Consider the following 27,725-nt stretch of genomic DNA (forward strand, 5'->3'; position numbering starts at 1 on the left):
TACTTAGAGTCTGTCAGTGTGGTGAAATTCTGTTATCACTTGGTCAAGATCTATTTATTAATATTCTATGCAAACAAAGTTTATATTAGAAGTGGCTGTATCCTTATAGACAAAGTATGCATATGATATTTATCTAATAACTATAAAATGTATTTATTTTCTTCAATTTTCAGATTTCAGTTTTCCTTTGTTTTGTATTCATGTTTGGAAATCCAATGTATTTATCTTCTTATTATTCTTCATCTCTGTTAATAACGTTGGTGAGTGTTTGTTAAACTCATAAAGGTTTTTTTTACCTTCAAATAGCAATTTTAACCATTTAATATAGGTTAGAAAGAATAAATGGGTTTCCCAAGTGGCACTAGTGATAAAGAATCTGCCTGCCGATGCAGGAGATGCAAAAGATGTGGGCTCAATCCCTGGGTCGGGAAGATCCCCTGGAGTAGGAAATGGCAACCTGATCCAGTATTCTTGCCTGGAAAATTCCATGGACAGAGGAGCCTAATGGGTTATAGTCCATGAAGTCACCAAGAGTTGGACAAGACTGAGCACAACAACAATTAACAAGAACAAATAGGGCCCTTTCTGGATTATTACTTACATGAAAAGTTTTTCCAAGATAATGCTTTTCTCTATCTCATCCTTAAAAAATAATATAAGGAAGAGTTACCTTTTTAAGTCAATACCCCAGTAACTATTTTTTAAAAAAGTAATGACTTACTTTTTAAAATATGCCATAATTTATGATAAAAATTACTTATTTCCTTCTAAGTCACTTCAGTAGGCTAAATACTTATTGCAGCGACACTGCCATTGCCCAAAGCATTTTTGGAATTCCTCTGAATTGCCTTCACAGACTGTGGCACGTTCTTTTGAATATCCTCAATGGTGGCAAATCTTCGTCTTTCAAGGGTGGATTTGATTTTTGGAAATGACCAAAGTCTTGTGACTAAGGTGGGTGATTGGACTGGGTAATACAGATCTTGATCAAAATATGATGTGACAGTAAAGTAATAAGACCGATTTTCTTGCACCCATAAGGAAATAAACTCTGAATTATAAAGTTTATAAAGAGGAGTTCCAAACTGTTTTGAGCAATGGCAACATAATTAGAATAAGTGTATAGTCTCCTCATGTAACTTACTTTCATGGAATAACTCTCATTTGAAGTTGTATTTGAAATGGTGGTTCATTAAGTCCGTTTTATTACCTTATAGTCACACTTTTGATGTTCATATGCCAGAACCTGGAATGTTCTCCTTCACTGGAATGTTCCTGGGATATTCCCTTTCCACAATGATCAGAAAATGATAATATAGAAATACCAAAATAACAGCACTTTTCCATATATGTTGCATTGATTGAATCTTTTGAGATTTAGGGTTTTTTCCCCCACTTTTCAAAATTGAGGTATAGTTGTTTTACAATGTTGTGCCAGTTTCTGCTGTAGAGCAAACTGACTCAGTTATACACACACACACACACACACACACACACTTATATATATATTCTTGAAATTTAGGTTTTTAACATTTTTATTTCCCCATACTTTTTTTTTTTTTTTTTTTTTGGCCTCACAGTGAGTAAGCTCTCCTCTTTCTATCTCCAAAAGGCACAGGCTCTTTTCAGCATTCTATCAAACTTTTTCAGCATTACAGAGTAGAGAACTTGTTATGTTCTGCTCATCCACCTCTTTTTATGAAAACCTTTTTTATTTTAAAATATAGCAGATAAAGCTTTATAAAACCAATATTTTATATACTGACTAGTACTGATAAGTATTAATAATACTGTTATTAAGGACTGTTCTTAAAATTCCATCACATCAAAGCCAGAACTTTTCTAATCATTCGAGAAGCCCTCCATGTGACTTGCTGCTGCTGCTGCTAAGTCATTTCAGTCGTGTCGGACTCTGTGTGACTCCATAGACGGAAGCCCACCAGGCTTCCCCATCCCTGGGATTCTCCAGGCAAGAACACTGGAGTGGGTTGCCATTCCCTTCTCCAATGTGTGAAAGTGAAAAGTGAAAGTGAAGTCGCTCAGTCGTATCCGACCCTTAGCGACCCCACGGACTGCAGCCTACCAGGCTCCTCCATCCATGGGATTTTCTAGGCAACAGTACTGGAGTGGCTCCACGTGACCTAGAGGAGCTCTAAAACAGTAGCGCCTATCTTATGGTCAAGATGACTTGATCACTCCAAGCTTTTCCTTATAGTTTTATCAAGCTTCTGTTTTTAATCTACAGGCTTCTAATATATCTCCATGTTTTCTTCCTGGAATGTTCATTTGTTGAAAAACCTGGGTCATTGAACATGTGAAGGGTTCTGTGATCTAGATTTAACTATCTGAGTCCTTATGAGGTAGCTTTACATCTTCTTTTGTCTTTTGTATTAATACTTGAATTTAAAGCTTAGACATGTTCAAGTTTAATACCTTTGGCAAGTCTATAGTATTGTTCTTTAAGCAGAAAGCCCTTATTATCTGGTACCTCTCTTTTTATGATCACAGCCTCCAGTGCTTAGTACCAGATTCGTTAATGCAATAAGGATTGCAAAATGCTGATCTTCTAATCCCCCAGTTACAGTTTATATATAAAAAGTACATGTCTAAATCAGTGGAGTTTGGAGGAGGTAGAAAAATATATGAAAAAATCATGACTAAAAAATTTCCAAATTTGATGAAAATTATGATCTCAGAGATTAAGGATTTCAGTGAATCTCAAGTACAAGAAACATAAAGCTATATAGTAAGGCATATTACCAGTTTGTTCAAGGTCAGTGATAAAATCTTGAGAGTAGCAAGAGAAGTAAGACATATTAAATATAGAAGAACAAAGAGTAAGGATGTCAGATTTTTCATAAGAAAAAAATACAAGCAATAAAACAGTCAAGCAACATCTTTAAAATACTTAAAAATGCTATCTACGATTCTATATTCAGCAAACATGTCTTTCAAGAATGAAGGCAAAATAGAGTTTATGACCAGCAGTTTTACATTAAAAGAAATATTAAAGAAGGTCCTTCATATGAAAGGAATATATTATAAAATTAGATATCAGTCTGGCTCTATGAAAAACACTGGAAATGGTAGCTGAAGATTTTCCTACCATTTGCGACTACATGGGTAGACCTTGACATAATACTGTGTGAAATAAGTCAGACAGAGAAGGGCAGCTACTGTCTTTCCATTTGTGTCTTCTTTAATTTCTTTCAACAGTGTTTTCAGTGTATAAACCTTTCACCTCTTTGGTTATGTTTATCCTTACTATTTTATAATTTTTAGGCTATTGTGAATAGCATTATTTTCTTAATTCGCTTTTTAGATAGTTCATTGTTAACGTATAGACATTCAACATAGTTTCTTTGTTGAGTTTGTACCCTGCTAGTTTGCAGAACTTATTAGTTCTAACACTGTGTGTGTGTAGAATCTTTAATGTCTTCTACATTTAAGATGATGCCATCTGTGAACAGAGATAATTTTATGTTTTCCTTGTTCCTGATCTTAGAGGAAAGCTTTTTGTTTTTCACTATTATGATGTTAGCAATGGGATTTTCAAATATGATCTTTATTATGTTGAGATAATTTCCCTTTAGTTTGTTGAGAGTTTTTATCATGAAAGGGTGTCAGATTTTATCAAATGTTTTTCTTCATTGATTAAAATGATTATGTGATTTTTATCCCTTGTTATGTTGAACCATCCTAGCATTGCAAAGATAATTATCATTTGACCATTGTGTGTGATCCTTTAATGTGATGTTAAATTTGGTTTGATAATATTTTGATAAGAACTTTTGCATCTGTGTTCATCTGGGATATTGGTCTATAGTTTTGTTTTCTTGTAGTGTCCTAGTCTAACTTTGGTATCAGAAACATGCTGACCTTATGAAATTTGTTTGGAATTATTCCTTTCTCTTCATTTTTTTGGAAGAGTTTGAGAAGTATTGACATTAGTTCTTCTTGAAATATTTGGTAGAATTCACCAGTAAAGCCAACTGGTCCCGCTTTTCTTTTTTGAGAGATTTTTGAATATGATTCAGTATCCTTACTAGTTATAGGTGTGATCAGAGTTTTTGTTCCTTCATGATTCTGTCTCAGTAGATTATATGCTTCTAGGAATGGATCCATTTTTTATAATATAATACATTGACATTTAATTGTTCATGGTAGTCTCTTACCTATTTTGCTTGTGTTTAGTTGTTAAAGATGGGATAGTAAATTTGTTTCCTGTTGTACCAACTTTGACCACAAGCAAAAGTTCCCTCTGGATTGATTTTAATTATTTTTGTGGTGAAAAGTACCATGTTTCTAGGAATAAGAAATATACATCTTATACTCAGAAAATACCACTCTCTCTCCTCCTTTCCACCTTATTCTCTCCACTTTTCTTTTTACCTTGGTCCTGCCTATTTCTTTTTAAAAAAGTATTTATTTATTTGGCTGTGTTGCATCATGTGGGATCTTTCATTGTGGCACACGGACTCTCCGTTTGTGACAAGGGGGCCCAGTTTCTTTGAGGCACATGTGATCTTAGTTCCCCGACCAGGGATTGAATCTGCGTCCCCTGCATTGCAGTGTGGATTCTTAACCACAGGGACTTCACCAGGGAAGTCCCCTCCCTATTTCTTATAAATGAGATAGCTCATTGGTTTTCTAGTTTACCCATTTACTTTTTTCTTTTTTGCACTAATAAATATTACATATATATTTTATCATAACCCCTCTTAATTACATGAAAGGTAGCATACTATAGTCTTTTGCATTTGTGATTTATCAACCTATCCTGTGTATCAGTTAGTAACCTTTCCTGAATAGAGATCTTCAACCTTCCTTATAATTTCATAGTAAGTATATTTTATATTCTGCATATTCTATGGATAATTTAACCACTGTCCTATGTCTGGGCACTTGGTTTATTTCTTGTATTTTGCATTTGCAAGCAATTTTTCATTGTATAATATGGTTCATTTATATTTTTTCTGTTGTTGGAAGTTCAGGAAATCTGGTTCATCTTGGGCCAAATAGATGATACAAAATTCTCCTCCAGATCTAAATAATACACAGGCCTAAGATTTGTTTTTCATTGGAGCCTTTATTTTTCAATATAAACTTGAGAATTAACAAATTTCTTACCGACTTGCAGAGATAGTAGTAGAAGTATTCCTAGTCCCTGTACATCTTTGTCAGTTTAGACTGTATGATAAAAATACCAGACTGGGTAGCTTTCGCAGAAATCTATTTCTTACAATTCTAAATGCTGGAATGTGCAAGATCAAGATGTCACCTGATTTAGTTCTTGGTAAGAGCTTTCTTTTTGATTTATAGACAGATATCTGCTTTGTCCTCCCATGATGGAGAAAGGGATTTTCTTTGTTATGTCTCTTCTTAAAAAGGCATTAAGCCCATCTATGAAGTTCCCACTTTCATAATGTTATATAATTACCTCAAAGTTTCCACATCTAAATATGTTGCATTTGAGATTATCATTTCAACATATGGATTTGAACAGGGATATAAATATTTAGTTGATAGTACCAAGGATCCCAGGGATTTTGAGGATCCCAGCTGTATGCACAAGTCTTAATGAACCTTACATAGCTTCAAGTCACTTCTGCTGCCCTCCCTTTTAATATAAGCTCACATTTGTAACCCTGTAACTCTGTTCTACAGACTTCCTTAAAAACTGTCATAGATTCTCTCCTAATTAATGGTTTAGTTTTTAAAAATCACTTCCTTTCCCTGGCACCTGATAAGTAAGTGCCTTTTCTTTCTTATAAATTCAGTTAGACATTTTTTTTTTAAACATTTTAAAATATGTGGGAGTTTGGAGAGGAAGAATTCTCCTTTTGTTGGGTAACTTATGTGTACACTCTCATGGAATGTACCTTCCCCACACCATCTGCCTCCTCAGAGGAGTTTTCCTACATAAAACATCCCAAGTAACTCAGTGAGGAATTAACTTGATTCTAGAGTCAACTTTCTGGCACAGCAAGCGTTTGGCTCTCACACCACCCCCCCCAGAATTTTCCATGTCCAAATTCAGAAAAATCAACAATGAAGGAAAATGTCTGGTGATAACCAAGGTAGAAGGGGTTGGCTGCATGATTTTTGAGATGTATCATTCATATAAAATATAAATGTTAATTTTATTTAATTATTTTATTTTATATGCATTTTAGGTGATAATTCTAAAGAGAAATAAAATTCAAAGATTTGGAGTATCCGAACTCCACTTTTGGGTAAGGTTCAACATTTTTACCATAATGTCTTCAAATCCTTCTTTATTTCTATAAACTGAATATAAATAACGTACTTTAAGAATTGAATGATTTATAGTTAATAAATATTAAAGCTACTTTCATAATGTGGGAAATAGTCCTTAGCAACATCTACAAGCGGAGAAGGCAATGGCAAGCCACTCCAGTACTCTTGCCTAGAAAATCCCATGGATGGAGGAGCCTGGTAGGCTGCAGTCCGTGGGGTCGCTGGGGGTCGGACACGACTGAGCGACTTCACTTTTCACTTTCACACATTGGAGAAGGAAATGGCAACCCACTCCAGTGTTCTTGCCTGGAGAATCCCAGGGACGGGGGAGCCTGGTGGGCTTCCGTCTATGGGGTCACACAGAGTCGGACACGACTGAAGTGACTTAGCAGCAGCAGCAGCAGCAACATCTACAAGTCCATTTCAAGAAGTTAGTTCATTTACTTCAGCATTACTCTCAGGCTTTTCTTCTTTCTATACCCCTGCTGCTGCTGCTGCTGCTGCTAAGTCGCTTCAGTCATGTCCGACTCTGTGCGACCCCATAGACGGCAGCCCACCAGGCTCCACTGTCCCCGGGATTCTCCAGGCAAGAACACTGGAGTGGGTTGCCATTTCCTTCTCCAATGCATGAAAGTGAAGTTGCTCAGTCGCGACCCCATGGATTGTAGCCCACCAGGCTCCTCCGTCCATGGGATATTCCAGGCAAGAGTACTGGAGTGGGGTGCCATTGCCTTCTCCGATACCTCTACTACCTTGCTTTTAATTTTTTTTCTATTTGCTTTGAGTTTTTTTTTTTTTTTTCTGTAGACTTAGTAACCTTCTTTTCAGCATAACTCAATCTGCAGTTCTGTCCCTGCTGTCCCTGTTTGTTTTTTCTGCATTTATTAATCATCAATCTTTCCTTCATCTTCCATCTTTAGATTCTTATTATCTTTGTCTTTTTAACATTTTCCTTACAATCTCACAGTCCCTTTTTAATTTCAACTCAGCCACTACCTGATCTTTGTTTCACTTGATCCCAAATGTACACATGAGTGGCCCAGGTCACCTTTATACTTGTGTGTTATGTTACAAAGTAAAGTAAGTATTTTGTTAGGTAGGTAGGCAATGGCACCCCACTCCAGTTGCGATGACTTAATTCTTATAATATCAGGCAGATAACAATCTTTTTCTCTGGGTCTTTAATGTACTCTTTCTAAAAAATAAAATCTGCCATATAGAAGAACTGTGTGATTACATATTATATATTGTTATGGTAAAACTGGAAAATATAAGGTAAATATCTACTCAGAATACAAATGAACAAAATGGGATGAGTTGCCAGTTTCTCATTACTGGAGGCATTCTCCCATCCCCATGATGAAAATGCACTTAAGTTATTGAATCATATTACCCTTCTAATGTATGATATATGAGTTTATTTTATTTTAGAAAAATTGGCAATGCCTGTTTTTTAAAAGATTAAACCAAGAAATCAAAAGAAAATTTAAAGATTTTTGTTTAATAATTGAACTCAAAAGAAAAGCAGTCTTAATTACAAATTATTATAAAATGACAGCAAATCAGCAGTGCCTGTGGATATTTAGGGAATTCTGCCAACATTGTGCTCAGAGGAAAGTTTATTGTCTTGTATATTTTCAGTTTTAGATCAGAAAGAATAAAAAGCTTTCAACTCAAGAATTTCAAAGAAACAAAAATCTGAATGGGAGAAAAGTTAAGATATTATGAATATTCAGCTTATATGTATGTTTTAAACTGATATAATTAATACCACATGTCTCTTGCAAAAGGGAGAAAGAACTATCATAGTCATCTAAACATCATAAAAGATATTCTCGCTTTATATGGCTAGTTTTTTTTTGAAAAGAGTCAAAGAAAAGGCAAAACTGTTTTTGAACTGACACTTTTTTTTTTTTTACGAAAATATCTATTTTATTACTCCAAGTAATTCTTACATGCCTATGGAATAAAGATTATGTTGCATATCTTATTCTGTCATAATTGGGAAATTTGAAAACAAGGAAATCCTTATGTTTTTGAATTGAATGATAGTAAAACAATGTATAGGAATATTGTCACTTATGAGTGATCAAACCCTAATTTTAATATTCTTTACCATCATGTGGTAAGTTGGAAGAAAGACTCTTTTTCCCCTTGCTTGGTACTAGGTATTCTCTATTTTTAGCTTCTGTGTATCTTTAGCAAAGATAAGTATTTATGACATAAAGCCTGAACAAGTACTTCTAGGCCTAAGTGATTCACTTACAGTTTTCCTAATAGGAGCAAACTCAGTGCTTAATGGGAGACCTCAGTTTTTAGTTGCAAGGTAAAAATTGAACTGAGCTTATGCTGAAATTTACTCAAAACCCAAGGGGAACTCTGTGTGTATCATAAGGAATGTAAATCCTTACAAGGAGGAAAACAAAATCTTATTGGTAATCTAAAGCTCAGTACTAAGGTCAGGCATGAACAGTATGATTAAGCCTAGGTTTACTCATGAACACTCAGGGAGACCTGGGTTCAATCCCTGGGTTGGGAAGATCTAGAGAAGGAAATGGCAGCCCACTCCAGTGTTCTTGCCTGGAAAATCCCATGGACAGAGGAACCTGCTGGCTATAGTCCATGGAGTCACAAAGTTGGACACGACTGAGCAACTTCACTTTCAACTTCACTTTACTCATGAACATAGATTTTTAAATTCCATCTATACTAAAAAATACTCCATGGATCTAAAATACAAAAGAAAAGATTAGCAACTCAAAAGTAGCCATATGCATGTGTATATATGTGTGTATATATATATATGTGTGTGTATATATATATATATATATATGTCATGAAACTGAGTGAATCCAAAGTAGGATAAAGCTAACAAAATCCTTGTCAAGGCACAATCATAAACTGCTGCAAACTAAAGGCAAAGAAAAAGTTTTGAAAGCAGATAGGGAGAAATGGGACATTACCTTTAGGCCCAAACAGATTTGAATTACACCAGACTTCTTGTCTATAACTATGGGAGTCAGAAGGATGTGGCACAGCATTTGAAAAATGCTGGAAAGACTTGTGAATGATAATGTATATATACAATGAAAGTGTCTTTTTGGAATGAAGAGGAAAGTAAAACATACTCTCAGATGAAGGAAAACTAAGAATTTGTTTTTAGCAGAGAACCCTTAAATGGAAGTCCTCAAAACAGGAAGTAAATGATGAGAGAAAGAATCTTAGAACATTCAGAAGAAATAAAGGACAACAAAATGGATATACATAGGTGTAAATATAATTGACTATTTTACTCTTGAGTATTTCCTTGTTTTATTTTGTTTTTTTATCTAGATGTTTGAGTCAGGCTTTTCATTTATTTTTACTCTAAATTTTTACAAACTTTTTATTTTGCATTGGGATATAGCCGATTAACAGTGTTGTGATAGTTTCATTTGAACAGCAAAGGGACTCAGCCATACATACACATGTATCCATTCTCCCCATTTTTTTATTGATAAAAGTTTTTGAGACCATGCATTTTCTTCTGATCACTGTGTTACATACATTCCTTAGTTTCTAGTGTGTAGTTTTCATTACCTTATTTTTAAAAAAATTCTTCAAGTTTGTGTTTCCCTTTCACTTAGGACTTGTTATTAGAATGTTTATTATTAATAATTTCCAAAAGAAAGGGCTTTTTAGTCTTCTGACTTCTATCTATTTTGTTTATTTTCTAGGTAATTCAAGGTAGTGCTTGGTTTTTTGGAACAATCATTTTGAAATTTCTGACATCTAAAATTTTAGGTGTTTCAGACCATGTAAGTACTTTCTAGTTAGAACATTAAAAGTTCTGTAATTGCATAGTTGAAGAAGACTTTGAAACCGTCTATTTTTAAATGAAACCTCTATATTTTATGGAGGCTGAGTACCTTTTCCAAAGTCCCAAGCTAGTTATTGGCAGAGTCAGTACTAAAATCCTGTATTTTCTTCAGCCCACTAAGCAAAAAGTACATTAATGAATGGTGACTAAAACTTCTAGGAAAAAATTATGTTAATTGTTTATATTTTGGTTAAAATACAAAAAATTTGTTTAGCAAGTTATTGATTCATTATAAATGTAAACATGAACAGTCTGTCCTCAACTTTGAAGTATAGAACTCAAAGTTTTATTTATAATTAGACACTAAAATTAAGGTGTGATTTGATAGCTTTAAAGTTTTTCTTATATAAAGAATATGATAAAAATTCTCTATCTTTTCATCTTCTAGAACATATATGGACCACATCCCTAATGTACAGTGTTTCTCTCTGTTTTAAGGCTAATGCCTCAAATAATGGCTCTTTTCAAAGATAAATTCCTATCAGCTAATTTGTTTAGGGAATAGAAAGCAGTGCATGAATTTAACTTTTGATTTTTAGCACTTTCTGTTTGGATAGAAGATAGATGAGTGAATCATGCAATAATCTACCCTGAAATTTACCATATTTAGTACTCTCCAGTTAGAACCCTGTCTGCTGATGAAATTGTTTTAAACTTAACAAGGGATTATTGTAGTTAACTCTCTTAAAATGACAAGTGCTATCACTATCCGGTACAATTGACCCTATATACATATTAATGGCAAATGAAATTTCAAAATATGAGGATTTGTCATTTACTGTTAGCTCTGCATTGTGGTTTATTAGGTTTATTTGTCATTCTTAAATTTTTATTCTTTAAGGGATGTATATTTTATGGTAAACTTTATTTAGGCATCTTATGATCTGTGATTTTCTTTCTTGACTTGCCCTACATTGAAACCCAACTCTTTACAAATCCTAAAACACACACACACACATACACCCTTGGTATTCTTAAGTGACTTCTCTGTGACAACTGTGAGAAAGACTTGAAACTAAAAAAGTGGCTTGGTTAAATTATCATTAGTCACCAGCCCTACTCTAAATTAGAAAAATAAAGTTAGCTGTAAATTATGCTTGGTACTGGCAGATAAGGGCAATGATGAGTAATTGAAAACCATAATAATTGAAGTTGATATAAAATAATTTATGCTCTTTTAAAGTAATTTGAATTACTGCTTTGAATACCAGATATTTTTCTTACCGTCTAAGGATGCAGTGTAAAAATAATTGTCTCACCAAAGTAAATAATAAATGATCAGTAGAAAATAGTTCTACATTGGATTTAGTTGATGGTGTTTATTTTAAAGGCCTTCCAGACCAAGTAACTAAATCAGAGTGGTATGTATAGTTGTTGTAATGCTCTTGAAGAATAACTTCATTGTTAATGGCTTCAACGTATGTCTGAAAAATTCAAGAAGCACCAAAAAATTGTGCTTAATGTACGAGGCTTTGTGAAAATGACAACACATGGAAAATTTGTTGATGATTTACAATATGTGGTAAAAGGGATTAAATATGAAATGTTTTATTCTTGATAAATGATCAGATCATGAAATTTCATGGTCAACTGCATGGTGGTTTGTGCCCAGCAAATGTTGATTTTAGCTCATTCTTTGTATTATCATCTTATCTACTTATTTTTCCTGACTTCTTTTTCCTTTTCATTTCTCTTGATATTTCTATTTGTTTTCAACTTTTTTCATAACTCAGCACATAATGGGGTTCACTGCTTTTTTTTGTTTTCTTGAAGGGGCATCCATGTACCATGGATATATCTTCTCTGTAGACATCATTACTGCTGCAGCAAACCAATTGTTATTAACTATAATTACTTTTGGAACTTTAATCTTTCTTCCAGATTCGTCTGAGTGACCTTATTGCTGCCAGAATCTTAAGATATACAGATTTTGATACCTTAATTTACACCTGTGCTCCTGAATTTGACTTCATGGAAAAAGAGGTATGAATGATTCTTTTATTTTTTTCCTCTACAGGTATGATGAGTTCTTGCTCTTTAATCTGAAACTCAAAAATTTTGTTTAGAAACACCAAATTTATTTATTCTTATCATTTTCTATGATAACTTTTGCTAATAATATGGCCATTCTCATCTAGTTTCTTACATGTAAAATCAATAATGGCCCCTACCAGGGCAAGTGCACAGGATGTGACCTATGGTCAATTAACTATTATTGCAGTTCAGTTACTTTTAATAATCTAGGTCAGATGGAGGTATGAGAGCATTCAGGAAAAATAAACCCAAATTATTGTTTTGTTTTTTAAAAATTCAGTATTATTTCACTTAATATCTCAAATATTACAAAATTTTATAATAAAATATTGCCAAGTAAATATGCTAGTAATCATATATTAGTCTCTTATCTGTCAAATCAGTCATACATTCATTCAAAAAACAATTATTGACCATTAATTATCTATGAGGCAGTTTGTAATAGGACTACAAAAAGTTAAATAAGTTGGTTCCTGCCTTTCAGTTCAGTTCAATCGCTCAGTCGTGTCCAACTCTTTGCAACCCCATGAATCACAGCACTCAAGGCCTCCCTGTCCATCACCAACTCCCGGAGTTCACTGAAACTCATGTCCATCGAGTCAGTGATGCCATCCAGCCATCTCATTCTCTGTCATCCCGTTCTCCTCCCGCCCCCAACCCCTCCCAGCATCAGAGTCTTTTCCAGTGAGTTAATTCTTCACATGAGGTGGCCAAAGTATTGGAGTTTCAGCTTTAGCATCAGTCCTTCCAATCAACACCCAGGACTGATCTCCTTTAGAATGGACTGGTTGGATCTCCTTGCAGTCCAAGGGACTCTCAAGAGTCTTCTCCAGCATCACAGTTCAAAAGCATCAATTCTTCGGTGATCAGTTTTCTTCACAGTCCAACTCTCACATCCATACATGACCACTGGAAAAACCATAGCCTTGACTAGACGGGCCTTTGTTGGCAAAGTAATGTCTCTGCTTTTTAATATGCTATCTAGGTTGGTCATAACTTTCCTTCCAAGGAGTAAGCGTCTTTTAATTTCATGGCTGCAATCAGCATCCACAGTGATTTTGGAGCCCCAAAAAATAAAGTCTGACAGTTTCCGTTGTTTCCCCATCTATTTCCCATGAAGTGATGGGACCAGATGCCATGATCTTTGTTTTCTGAATGTTGAGCTTCAAGCCAACCTTTTCACTCTCCTCTTCCTGCCTTTAAGAAATATATAATTTAGTTAAGTGGTAAATCACTCCCTATCACAACTCATGAGAATTATTTAGCTGCTGCTTTTGTTTCAGTATTTATACTTACAGTAATTACTTAGTCTTTCTCCATTGTTAGTCCTATAGTTTCATAAGTGAAAATAATAGAAACTTAAAGCCCAGGAGATGATAATCTAGAGCCCAGGGATCAATAAACACAGATTTTAAAACTTACTATTATATAAATAAAGGAAAGATAAAACTCAAGAAAGGAAAAAATAATATCCATAGTTAATTTTGCTTTAATAATTTTTATCATTATAATTTTTGATATCTTTGTGTACCTCATTATAATTTTGATTCTTATGTTAGAATATGAAACTTAATAATATATATTCTGTTAGTGGCAAAGATATCTTTTACCTTTAAGAAATCTCATTGTGACAATTTGACATAGATTTTTATAGTATAAAATTTAATAAAAAATATTTTGAATAATTTGCTATATTTCAGACGCCAGTGCGATACTCAAAGACATTGTTGCTTCCAACTATTTTGGTGATTACTTATTTTGTCTTTAAAAAGGTATTTAAATTTTTTTTTTACTTGCTTTTGGGTTTAAGACAAGGACTTAGATTAGTGCTAATAGCTCAGAATTCTGTCTTACTTTTAGGATGACTCTTCCCCTCCCTAAAACGTTTTTTTATTCAGATTTTTCTTTATCTCGCTTTATATGGAGTTTTTAATCTGCCACATTAGAAAAGATATTTTTATTTATTCTTTCAAAAGAAATGTGTCAGTTACTCACTATATGGTAAGAACTATGTTAACACTGTAGGTACACTGGGGTAAATAAGACAAGTCCACCCTATCTGGAAACTCACAGTCTGATCCAGTGGGAAAATTAAACAAATAATTTCCCAAGTGATTAAGTAATTGCAATCGTTATTGGTACTAAAAAAGAAAATTAGAATGGCCATTTCGGTATCTTTCAAAATAAGACACATTTGAAGAAGTCTTGATCCATTTTGAAACATGAATAGAAATTTGTATAGCCATTAAAATATCATTTTATACTGTTCACTGTTTTCACAAAAAAAGAGAAAGTATTATCACCATAGAAGAACTAATGTTTAAAATACTACTGGAAGATCTTCTTGGTCTAGGAGTAGTTTATCTTAAAGCCTGGTTAAAGACAGTGGGTCCTCAGTTTTTAGCAATTTTGAACCGTCTTTATTTATATTATTGGAAAATTGTCCTGCCTTTAGTCAGTAGGTGTTTTATGCTTTTAAGCAGATAGCAGTATAACATTATTTCTCTACTGTCACAGCAAGTTGTCTCTACTTTAGCTGGTTCCATTGAAGTCAGTATTCTATATTCAAAGTCAAATTGCCTGTCCCTCTATGTAGTTCCAGTTCCCACATCTCTCATTATTTTGTTTTCACATCAAAGATGACCTACTTATGAGTGAGAAAGGCACCTCTGCATCTGTGCTGCCTCACCCTTGGTCTAGTTCCCTAAGAACCACTTGGAAAGAGTCAGGATAAACAAATGAGAGGGAGTGAGTAAACCTCACACCAGTTTGCTGCCCTCCCTTGCTTTGACCCTGCCTAGTTCAAGTTGCAGGTTTTCTCTATTAACCAGTTTCTCTATTCCATCATGTCAGCTTGTGTTACTCTTATGAGGTCCCACTTGGATGTACTAATGCCAGAATTAACTATTCAGTGGGGGAAATATCCAGCACAGAAGAAAATGACAGCTAGATCTACTATTAACTATTTTAGAAATAAAGATATAAAGTCTCATAAACGTAATACTAGCCCCCAAACATACCACAGCTCAAACCATATTTGTGCAGTAGCTGGCACGCACACACACGTATCCCCATCACACACCTACACAGACATAACCATCCCTGCAGCCATTAAACCTTAACTCCACTTTTGCATCCACGTAAATGCCTCAGTCTTTATTTGTCCTGTTATGGCTTATTTTCCACTTCAGGGATACTTCTGATGTTCATTTAACTTTTCACTTGTGTGAAATCACTTTTGGGAAGGAAAGGAGCAAGGCATGAATAGTATGATTTTACCGTGACACTACTGAATCTTAGACTCCTATAAAATGTGTGCGTTCTATTGTCTATACCTTTGAATAGGCTTTTGCTTGTCAAAAGGAGTGTAATCTCCTTTTTGTTATTTGAAACATTCTTCCATGCAGAATGCTCTTGGATCAATGAGAGAAGTTAAAAATTCTAAACTTAGATTTAACATTTGAGTCCAAATTTTATTATGTATTTTTTCAGTTTTATCTGTGAGTTATAAGCCACATATCATGCAGAGTACAGAATTTTAAGTTCTTATAAATTTCTTGTCTATAAATGCTGCTGAAACCTCTTTGGCCAACGTTAGCTTCATACTCATCTTCACTCCTCCCTCTCTCATCATTAGCTGATACATCTTGATAAGTGCTCTTAAGCCTTCTGTAGCAGCCACTTCAGGCTGAGGTAGACCAGGGAAGCAGGTATGCCACAGCTAATTTTATAATAATCATGAGTTTGAGGTAGGAATATAGTCTTTGTAGACAGAGATAAAGAGTCCTAATTTCTTAGAAGTTCGAGATAAAATAGCCTCAAATACCTGGAGGAACCTGCCTCCTTTGTGGAAACCAATCCCCCAACTACAGCTCACTTGCATCCAGTAAAATATAAACTTAAACTCCAGTCAGAAGTTACCCATATAAGCCTTAGAATTGTGGACCCGAAAGATTTACTCTAATACCTTTTATTTTCATAGAAAAGGAGGTTACAACTTCAAGATACTGCTTTCCTAAGGCAGAGCTGGAACTAAATTGTTCCCAAGGACTTGTTTTAACAATGAAAATACTTCTTTCTAGTAGGGATGTCTTTGTTAATGAATCAGGGTGTTTTAAATATCACTTAATTCCTTAGACGTTTCATCAATTTGATTCTGTTCACAGGCTTTTCGTGATATTCTGTGTGTCTTATGTGCAAACACTTATCTAAGGTAATTATATCATAGTTGTTTTTAGTATTCAGTTATTAAATAACTTACTATAATATCAGTTTTCCAAATGAATGTACATTGAACTTCACCATTATGATTACAAAAGGAAACATGAACCAAACTTAGATTTCTTCATCTTGGAAAAAAAAAGAAGACAAAGCCATATGATGGCTGTGTCTCCTTTTATGTATTTGGACTTGTTTTGAAGGATTTATATTTGTGAATTAACTCAAAATTTAAATTGGTTTAATTTAATATACCACTACAATTTAAAGTCAGTAAACAGAAGTAAGCTGAAGTGTTTTTTTTGGTGATATTTTTTAACTTTCAGAGAAAGCAACTTGCTTTTCTGAGTATTCATGAAATAGTTTTTCCTACATTTATTGTTAAAACTTTTATTACATTTATTTGTGGTTTTAGTAGTCACTAGAATTATGGTATAAACAAATATAAGCAAAATATAACTAAATCACACACTGTTACAGGACATGAGATATAAATTGTGAGGAAAACTTCCTCTGAGAAAAAATTTTAACTCAAATTGCATTATATTTGTAGATATAGTCATTAGATTTATTGTTTTTTTAATAAAGTTTATTTTTTAGGACAATTTAAATTTACAGAAAAATTGTAAAATTAGTGCACAGGACTTCCATGAACCCTATTCCCTCTGCTTATATTTTCAGTAAACAACTTTGTATGGTAGCCAGAAGAATTAACTAGAATCTTATAGTTGAAACGGTAAAAATCTTATTTGTTGAAATTGTTTCCAAAAAAAAAAAAAGAGTAGAGTTAATAGATCTACTCTACTTTGTTCTGGTCAGATGGAGCCCAGAGAATGTGTCTTGACATTCTAAAAACTATGTTTTTAGAGCTCCGAAAACTATTCACATAAGGAGTGCATTAAGAGACTTGAGATATTTAATTGAATAATAGAAGATGAAGGGGTGCATGGCATGTGTGCTGAGCTACTTCAGTCTTGAATGACTCTTTGCGACCCTGTGGACTGTAGCCCTCCAGGCTCCTCTGTCCATGGGCTTCTCCAGACAAGAATATTGGAGTGGGTTTCTACGCCCTCCCCCAGGGTATCTTCCTCACTCTGGGATCAAAACCAGGTCTCTTATGTCTTCTGCACTGGCCGGTGAGTTCTTTACCACCAGTGCCACCTGGGAAGCCCGGGATACATGGCTGCTGTCTCAAAAAAATTGAGAGGGTATCGTGGCTCAGTCAGTGGTAAAGAATCCACCTGTCAATGCAGGATATGCGGGTTCCATCCCTGGGTCAGGAAGAACTCCTGGAGAAGGAAATGTCTCACCCTACTATTCTTGCCTGGAAATCCCATGAACAGAGGAAGAGGAGCCTGGCCGACTATAGTCCTTGGGGTTACAAAAGAGTTGGATGTGACTTAGTGACTGAAACAACAACAATGTGGAGGACAGACTTGAAGGGGGCAAGTTGGTGGAAATAAGGAGGTCTTTCTTGGTGATTCCATTCCTGAAAGTTCTGGCTCTCTATGGGTATCTGGGCAGAAGGGGCCTTTAAACCACAGAAATAGTACAGTTGACTGTTGAACAACACGGACTTGAACTGCATGGTTTCATTTGTTTGCAGACTTTTTGCAGTAATAAACCCTACACTATTACTATATCTGTGGTTGATTGAATTTCAGGATACAGAGGGACCAAGTATATGGAGAGCCTACTGTAATTTATACTCAGACTTTCAACTGCACCCCTCACTGTTGTGTCATTCAAGGGCCAATATGCTTATGGTGATACGATCAGAATAAATAGTATATCAAGAAAAGAAGACATATTCCCCTCTCTTAGTTGTATTCCTCAATTAGTGCTGTTTGTAAATGGCTTAGTATGTATCATTTGAGAAAATACTTCTGAAAGCACAATGTATTTTTTTTACTGGTATTATTCTGTAACTTTACTTTTATTTAACAGTTTCTCTTGGGGATCTTGTTCATATTTTATAGTAGTCCCCATGTTTTATTTATTCATTATCATGAGTGACTGTCATGTACTTAGCCATTCTCACATTAGTGGATGTTTAGATTATATTTCTCTTTTTGTCATAACAGCCAATGCTATGAGTAATTATAAACTTTATACACATTCATTTGGACACTTATTTCAGTATTTAGAATATTTAACATATTTGAAATGGGACTTCTGGATCATAAGCTATGAATATTTTACAATTTGATGGATACTGAGAGCTTATAATGGTGAGAGTGTCCATTTCTGTGCATGTCTATGAACACCAATGTTACTAAGTTTTCTTAATCACATTTTCTTACTGGTAGTTTTTTAAGAAGTAACTCATTTTACAAAGTGAAATTTTACATCTTTACCAGTGAAGTACATCTTTCCATATGTCTGTTGGCTATTTGTATTTCTTTTTGTCCATTTGAAAATTTATTTATGGTGTCTTTTTATAGTATAGACAGTAATCTTTTGTCTGTTATATATATAACATGCTTTATTCTAGAATGTCAGTTTATAACTTATTAATGGTTATTACTCTATAGAAGATTAAAATTTCTGTACAATCACAACTGCATGCTCTCTGTTTTCTGTTAATTTCTGTGCTTAGATACACTTCCCCACATCAATATCATAAAAATAGTTCGCCATATTCTCTTTCATAGTTTTCATTTTTGCAAAATAAATATGTGTGAAGTATATAATGCAGTGATTTTATATTCATAAATGTTGTGACGTGATCACCACAACCAAGTTAATTAACACATTCAACACATCTATCACCTCACAGAGTTACTGTGTTTGTGTGTGTGTAGATACTCAAGGCCTACCTTCTTAGCAAATGTCAAGTATACAATGCAGTATTATCAACTATAGTCACTATGCTGTACTTCCTCAGAAGTTCTTCATCTTATAACTAAATGCTTGTACCCTTTAAGGAGCATCACGTCATTATGCGCAGTCCCCAGACCCTGGTAACTACCATTCTGTTCTTTCTTTTATGTTTTTGGGGGTCACTTTTAGCTTCCACATACAAGTGATACCATAAAATATTTGTCTTTCCCTGTCTGCCCTATTTCACATACCATAATACCTTCCAGGTTTATCCATGTAGTTGCGAATGACAGGATTTCCTTGTTTCTCTTTTATTTTTTTATGGTGGAATAATACTCTTGTATTAGAGTATACACACATACCACATTTACTTTATTCATTGCTGACCTAAAACAATTGGACTGCCAGATAATTTCTTCAGCAAAGTTGGGTTTATTGGGGATCAGCAGAGGATTGCACTTTGATGTTTACCACCATGGTGAGCCACATGCAAGTCCCTGCACAGCAAGGAGAAGAGAACACTTTTATGGAAGGGAAAACAAAGTTGTGAGAGCTATAGTAAGCAAAAATTTCATGGCTTTTCATTGGCTGAATACTTGCCAGGAAAGAAGAAGAATCCTTCTTCTTGTTGGACTCTGCTATTGTTTCAGGGCATGAAAGTTCCCCCTTCTTGTCTCCCAACTCCTATTTAATTGAGATTTCTATTTTTTTTTTCTTTCTCCCTTTTGATCAAGACCTTTCTCTGAAAGCAGCATTGATCGAGAGGTTTTCCAGTTTCAGTAGCTTTCTGTCCCTTAATGCCAGGAAGGACTTTTCCTGGGTGTAGTGTCTGCAGAGGAAAAATATGCTGATTAGAAACCTATTGAGGACACATGCAAGTAATAAAGAGAGATGGGAAGGAGACCTCTCAAGGACTTTTTAATCTAAAGTTTATATGTTATCAAGATCCTAGATCTTTGTGATCATCGAAAGTGGTATGTCATCCTCAAAGGTTTGATGATAAATTTCCAACAGGCCTGATCTGGATATCCTGGGGAATCCTGTATCTCTTTTTACATTTATCAACTTAGGCTGTTTCTCCTGATTGTATATATATGTATGTGTATATATATACATATATATATATACCCTTGCTTTCTTTCCATTTCCATTCATTCACTTAAAAGTATGTATCCTTCATGTGTATCCTTAAAACTAAAATGAGACTCTCATAGGCGGCATGATTGGGTCTTGTTATTTATCCATTTAGCCACTCTCTGTCTTTAGAGAATTTAATCAATTTATACTTAATTATTGATAGATGGGGATGGCTTATTTTTGCCATCTTGTTTTCTTTCTGTTTTGTAGTGTCTGTCTTCCTTTCATGCTGTCTTTCTTTATCATGTGATGATTTTCATAGTGGTATGCTTTGATTCCTTTATCTTTTGTATATCTGTTATGTGTTTTTGCTGTGTGTTTATCATAATACATCTTATAGTTGTGAGTCTATTTTAAGCTGATAACTGCTTAGCTTCTTTTATGTATTAAAATTCTGCTTTTTTACTTCCCTCGTCCCCATTTTATGCTTTTGATGTCACAATCTGTATCTTCTTATATTGTGGATCTGTTAGCAAATTATTGTAGCTATATTTATTTTTTAATGCTTTGGTCTTTTTATACTAGAGTTAAGTGATTTACACACCACTTTTACAGTATTACAGTATTCTGAAATTGACTAGTTACTTTTACTAGAAAATTTTATACTTTCATGTATGTTTATGTTACTAATTAGCATTCTTTCATTTCAGCTTGAAGGACTCTCTTTAGCATTTCTTATAAGGCAGGTCTAGTGATGATGACTCCCTCAACTTTGTTTTTCTGGGAAAGTCTTTCTCACCTTCATCTGAAAGACAGCTTTGCTAGGTAAAGTATTCTTAGATGGCAGATTTTTTTATTTGAGCACTTTTAAGTATCCCAGTCTCTCCTGGCTTACAAGGTTTCTGTTGAGAAATTATATGGCATGATTTTTTGTTTTCAAAGTTCATTTTTTGCTTTTGACAGTTTTATTATAATATATCTAGTGAATTTGCAGTGTGTGGGGGGAGTTACCTATGAGCTTCATGTACGTGATTGTCCATCTATCTCTCCAGAGTTTTCAGGTTTTCAGCTGTTATTCGTTAAATAGTTTCTGCCCTATTTATATAATTATTCATGGAAATTTTAATCTGAACACTCAAATTTTTCTTTAGCTCAAGGGATATTCTCTCTCCCTCTCTCTTTTGCTTTAGCCTCTATTTTTTGAACATCTATTATTACATTGATCATATTTTTTATTTCTTTTTTCTCTTCTCAGAATTTCATGAATGCATCTTCACAACTTTCAGTTGTGTACACTGCTGTTTGATATTCTTTTGAGGTTTTAAATTTGGCAAATTAGTTTTTTCATTATTTCTGGAAGCTCTTTCTTATTACAGCTTGTTTTATTTGTATGGATGCAGTGTTCTCTTAAGCATCTGTGAAGATAATAATTGGAGCTTTCATTTAATACTCTTATTACTTATATTAACACTTTCTTGAGAGTTCATTTGCTCATTTATCTTGGTGTTTTTCTTTCATCCTATTTGTTTCTCATGATTTGGTCTTATACTGATATTCTAAATTTGTTACTAGATTTATTTGTATCCATAGTTATTGTTTGGGTCTTTGGCGATTGTAATACTTACCTACCAGGCCTCTCCCTTACATGCAATCACTCACTACAGGATTCTGTTGTGACTGACAGGTTTCTGGACATGTGGAAACCCATCCATCCACCCCCACTTCCACCCTTGACTGCAGAAGTCAGGAAGGAGCTGACTAAATAATTTAGTGATTTCAATACTCTTCTAAGAGGCCTTCCCCTCGCTACTCTTTTTTTTTTTTTTAATCTCTGGATCTGTGTGCCCCTGAACTTCCTTATACTTCATACTCTCATATTTATACTGTCTTACTTCTCTTGCTAAACCCAAAATCCATATGAGAAGGCCTTTTATACTACAAAGCTTTGTTATAAAAGTGAAATATTGTCTTTACAATGGGCAATAAAATAAGCAGTCTTGTACCTCTTGCCAATCTAACATAAACTGTGGAGAATAAGAACAGGATCTATTCTGTTCACACTGTGTTCACTGCAGTGTCTGGAACACAGTAGGAATGCCATAAAAATTTAGTAAATTTTTAGACATAAATATTTAGAAAATTTGTCAAACAACTTTTGTGGAACTAAAAATATTTATATGCTTTACCCAAAAACTTTCATTGTAGAAATTTATCCTAAGGAACTACTCAGAGATGCTTACAAAGTTTTAAGTACAAGAATGTTCATATTTATAATTGTGAAAAATAAAAATAACTCAAAAGTCACAATAGTGCTTATCTAAAGCATAATATATGTATGTGATTGAATATTTAATAAATATTCTTTTTATTATTTATTTCTCCAGTGGTAGTATTTAGCAATCAGTAAAACCCATTTTATCTTAACCAAAGAAGAGCATTTTGATATACTTTAAATAGAATGACTATAAATCATGCCTTTTAAATTTCCATGACTTTTAGTAATTTTTATCTAATTTAGTAATTTTTGGTAGAACTTAGTAATTTTTATCTAACAGCTTTATTTATATATTAATTTATTTAAAATATATAAATAAGTGGAAGTTCATTCTGATATAATCATAGTATAATGAACAGTCAGTTAATAGAGAATATTTTTGTTTTATTCCAGAAAACAGCTCCTTGAACATGGTGAGGTAAAGCTTTCATTTTAATCTCTGCTAGATTTGTGTATTATTTTTAAGTTCAAGGATGTTCACAAAGGTATAACCTTGCTGCAGGTACACCATCAGCAGTGCTACAGTGGTTCAATACTGGTAGTAAATTTCTGCTGATCCTTCCCACTTTTTAAGCTGCTCTCAGTTTTGAAGAGTAGTAAGGATTTGACTTTGAGTGAACTCTGGGAGTTGGTGATGGACAGGGAGACCTGGCGTGCTGTGATTCACGGGGTCGCAAAGAGTTGGACATGACTGAGCGACTGAACTGAACTGAAGGACTTAACAACCAGAAAGCTGGTTTATGACCACCGAGTATGATTAAATTAAATTGCCTTCATTCATTCATTCATTCAACAATAATAAACATTAATTTCTAGGCTGCTGAGCCAATCAGCTATGGGCCATCAGAGTAGGTACTGTGACTGGTGACTTTGCCACACAAAGACTTGATGGTCAATCAGCTATAATCTTAGCAGTGTTATAGGATACAACAGATGGTATAGCAATGTTCCTGCTCTCAAATACATCTAATTTTTCAATGGAGAACAAAACAGGATAGTCTTTTTTTATGGTGCTAAATTGTTTTGCAATAAGAGAAAGAACAGCATGGGCTAGAAATATGATTTCCTAAGTAATAGAACTTAATAGGGATAGCTTATGATGATAAACAATATGTTTTGAATAGTTACTATGTGCCATGTACTGTGCTCTTTGAGTCTCATAATATTATTCCCACTTTGAAAATAAGAAAATCATGTTAATTAAATGATATTAGCTGTTAAAGATAAATGATAGCATCAAAATGACTTAACTCAGTGGAAGTTTAATTCTTTGCTCACATAAAGTTAAAACCAGAGTTGTGGATTAGCAGGTGGTTCTCCAACAAGCAGTGTTTCAGGGACCCAGATTCCTTCCACCTATGGTTCTGCCATCTTTAACGAGTGGTTTTCAGGCTTGATTTGTACAAGCCAGCAAAGAAAAAAGAACACTACACACTGGAGGCTTTGTAAGAGCTAGCCCTGGAAAAGATAGACAAATATCTCTTCCTGCTCACAGCCAGAACTCAAGACATATGGCCACACCTGACTGCCAGTGAGGCTGGGAAGTGGAATCTTGCTGTTTCTAGGAATAAGAGCAAAGAGTCTCTGCCAAGAACTGGAGACCTGGAGAAATGAAATAGTTCACCTAAGGTCTCACAGTGAATTTGCAGTGAATCTTGAATTTATCCACTCCCAATCCATTTCCAGTGCTCTCAGAGGAGTAGTCAGCACTTTACTGCTCCCTGTGTGCCAGGTATTTTGGTTGGGGGGGGAGTTGCTGCTGCTACTGCTGCTGCTGCTGCTAAGTCACTTCAGTTGTGTCCGACTCTGTGTGACCCCATAGACGGAAGCCCACCAGGCTCCCCCGTCCCTGGGATTCTCCAGGCAAGAACACTGGAGTGGGTTGCCATTTCCTTCTCCAATGTGTGAAAGTGGAAAGTGAAAAGTGAAAGTGAAGTCGCTCAGTCGTGTCCGACCCTTAGCGACCCCACGGACTGCAGCCTACCAGGCTCCTCCATCCATGGGATTTTCTAGGCAATAGTACTGGAGTGGCTTGCCATTGCCTTCTCCGGCGGGGGGAGTAGTTATTTATATACATTAATAGTTTCATTCTCACGACAACCCACTGATGTAAATACTATTACTTTTTATTTCACAGATTAAAAAAAAATGTGGCAAAGAGATGGTCAGTAACTTGCCTAAAGTCAGAAAGCTAGAGTGACCTGAGCTTTGTAGAGCCAAGTACTATCAATCCAGGCAGTGTAGCAACAAAATCTATGCTGTTTGTCATTCACTCTGCAACCACCTAATTCCATACAGTATTCCTTAAGTTTCTGCCTCCCTTTTTTCACATTAGTTTGCTACCTTCTCATTGTCTTTCATTTCTACATTTATTCTTATTTTGCCCACTTTCCTCTCTTGTGTTAATTGTGTATATTTATCCATTCAATCTTTATTATGTGCCTACTATACACCAGGTTTCTACTTCTGTGGAAATGAAGGTATATAGTAGAAGGAAAAAATGAGAACATATAAATATATGTGCAATGACAAAGGGAGATATAAAAGTAGTACAGAAGTGATTAAATCTGTGTGGAGGGGATGTGGTAGTTGGAGAAGGTTTTTAAAATGTATATAGAGGAATAGCTAGCTGAAGACAAAGGATGCAGGTGTGCAGGGAAGACAGAAGGTAATAAATTTATCTGGTTTAGCTTAGTTCAGTCACTCAGTTGTGTCTGACTCTTTGTGACTCCATGGACTGCAGCAGGCCAGCCTTCCCTGTCCATCACCAACTCCCAGAGCTTGCTCAAACTCATGTCCATTGAGTCAGCGATGTCATCCAACCATCCCATCCTCTGTTGTTCCCTTCTCCACCTGCCTTCAATCTTTCCCATCATCAGGGCGTTTTCCAATAAGTCAGTTCTTCACATCAAGTGGCAAAAGTATTGAAGCTTCAGCTTCAGCATCAGTCCTTCCAATGAATATTCAGGACTGATTTCCTTTAGGATTGACTGGTTTGATCTCCTAACCGACACTCAGGAGTCTTCTCCAACATCATAGTTCAAAAGTATCAGTTCTTCGGCACTCAGCTAGGAGTCGGACACGACTGAGCAACTTCACTTTCACTTTTCACTTTCATGCATTGGAGAAGGAAATGGCAACCCACTCCAGTGTTCTTGCCTGGAGAATCCCAGGGACGGGGAAGCCTGGTGGGCTGCCGTCTAAGGGGTTGTACAGAGTCGGACACGACTGACGTGACTTAGCAGCAGCAGCAGCTTTCTTTATGGTCCAGCTCTCATATCCATACGACTACTGGAAAAACCATAGCTTTGACTAGATAGACCTTGCTCGGCAAAGTAATGTCTCTGCTTTTTAATATGCTGTCTATGTTTGTCATAGCTTTTCTTCCAAGGACCAAATGTCCTTTAATTTCATGGCTGCAGTCACCATCTGCAGTGATTTTAGAGCCCAAGAAAATAAAGTCTCTCATTGTTTCCATTTTTTCCCCATCTAGTTGCTGTGAAGTGGTGGGACTGGATGCCATGATCTTAGTTTTCTGAATGTTGAGTTTTAAACCAACTTTTTCACTCTCCTCTTTCATTTTCATCAAGAGGCTTTTTAATTCTTCTTTGCTTTCTGCCATAAAGGTGGTGTCATCTGCATATCTGAGGTTATTGATATTTCTCCCTGCAGTCTTGATTCCAGCTTGTGCTTCATCCAGGGTGGCATTTTGCATGATGTACTCTGCATATAAGTTAAATAAGCAGGGTGACAATATACAGCCTTGATATACTCCTTTCCCAATTTGGAACCAGTCCGTTGTTCCATGTCCTGTTCTAACTGTTGTTTCTTGACTTGCATACAGGTTTCTCAGGAGGCAGGTTAGGTGGTCTGGTATTCTCATCTCCTTCAGAATTTTCCACAGTTTATTGTGATCCACCCAGTCAAAGGCTTTGGCATAGTCAATGAAGCAGAAATAGATGTTTTTCTGAAACTCTCTTGCTCTTTCGCTGATCCAGCGGATGTTGGCAATTTGATATCTGGTTTCTCTGCCTTTTCTGAATCCAGCTTGAACATCTCGAAGTTCATGGTTCACGTATTACTGAAGCTTGGCCTGGAGAATTTTGAGCATTACCTTACTAGCATGTGAGATGAGTGCAATTGTGTGGAAGTTTGAGCATTCTTTGGCATTGCCTTTCTTTGGGATTGGAATGAAAACCGACCTTTTCCAGTGCTGTGGCCACTGCTGAGTTTTCCATATTTGCTGGCATATTGAGTGCAGCACTTTCACAGCATCATCTTTTAGGATTTCAAATAGCTCAACTGGAATTCCACCACCTCCACTAGCTTTGTTCATAGTGATGCTTCCTGAGGCCAGCTTGACTTCACATTCCAGGATGTCTAGCTCTGAGTGAGTGTGAGTGATCACACCATCGTGATTATCTGGGTTGTGAAGATCTTTTTTGTACAATTCTTCTGTGTATTCTTGCCACCTCTTCTTAATATCTTCTGCTTCTGTTAGGTCCATACCATTTCTGTCCTTTATTGAGCCCATCTTTGTCTGGCTCTGAGTGAGTGTGAGTGATCACACCATCGTGATTATCTGGGTTGTGAAGATCTTTTTTGTACAATTCTTCTGTGTATTCTTGCCACCTCTTCTTAATATCTTCTGCTTCTGTTAGGTCCATACCATTTCTGTCCTTTATTGAGCCCATCTTTGCATGCAGTGTTCCCTTGATATCTCTAAATTTTCTTGAAGAGATCTCCAGTCTTTCCCATTCTGTTGTTTTCCTCTATTTCTTTGCATTGATCGCTGAGGAATGCTTTCTCATCTCTCCTTGCTATTCTTTGGAACTCTGCATTTAAATGGGTATATCTTTCCTTTTCTCCTTTGCTTTTCACTTCTTTTCACAGCTATTTGTAAGGCCTCCTCAGACAGCTGTTTTGCTTTTTTGCATTTCTTTTTCTTAGGGATGGTCTTGATTCCTGTCTCCTGTACAATGTCACGAACCTCCATCCATGGACATCTAGGTTGCTTCCATGTCCTGGTTATTGTAAACAGTGCTGCGATGAACATTGGGGTACATGTGTCTCTTTCAATTCTGGTTTCCTCAGTGTGTATGCCCAGCAATGGCATTGCTGGGTCGTATACCAGTATGTTTTAAATATCAATTATATGTTTCTGATTATAAGAATAGC

At 35.3% G+C, this 27,725-nt stretch overlaps 1 protein-coding gene across 1 annotated transcript in view; it reads left to right on the top strand.

Moving 5' to 3' along the window:
• Nucleotides 1–27,725, top strand: part of DPY19L2 (dpy-19 like 2) — a 103,515-nt gene that overhangs the window by 54,206 nt on the left and 21,584 nt on the right. Inside the window, exons 11-17 of the mRNA XM_055420887.2 lie at nt 174–260; nt 6,177–6,236; nt 9,978–10,058; nt 12,002–12,103; nt 13,855–13,926; nt 16,321–16,367; nt 22,941–22,965. Of these exons, the coding sequence (XP_055276862.2) occupies nt 174–260; nt 6,177–6,236; nt 9,978–10,058; nt 12,002–12,103; nt 13,855–13,926; nt 16,321–16,367; nt 22,941–22,965 (474 nt within the window). The remainder of the gene's footprint in view (nt 1–173; nt 261–6,176; nt 6,237–9,977; nt 10,059–12,001; nt 12,104–13,854; nt 13,927–16,320; nt 16,368–22,940; nt 22,966–27,725) is intronic.

Source organism: Moschus berezovskii, chromosome 3 (genome assembly GCF_049115385.1).
Source record: "Moschus berezovskii isolate FMDL1 chromosome 3, NW_MosBer_1.0, whole genome shotgun sequence".
In the NCBI taxonomy this organism is placed as follows: domain Eukaryota; kingdom Metazoa; phylum Chordata; class Mammalia; order Artiodactyla; family Moschidae; genus Moschus; species Moschus berezovskii.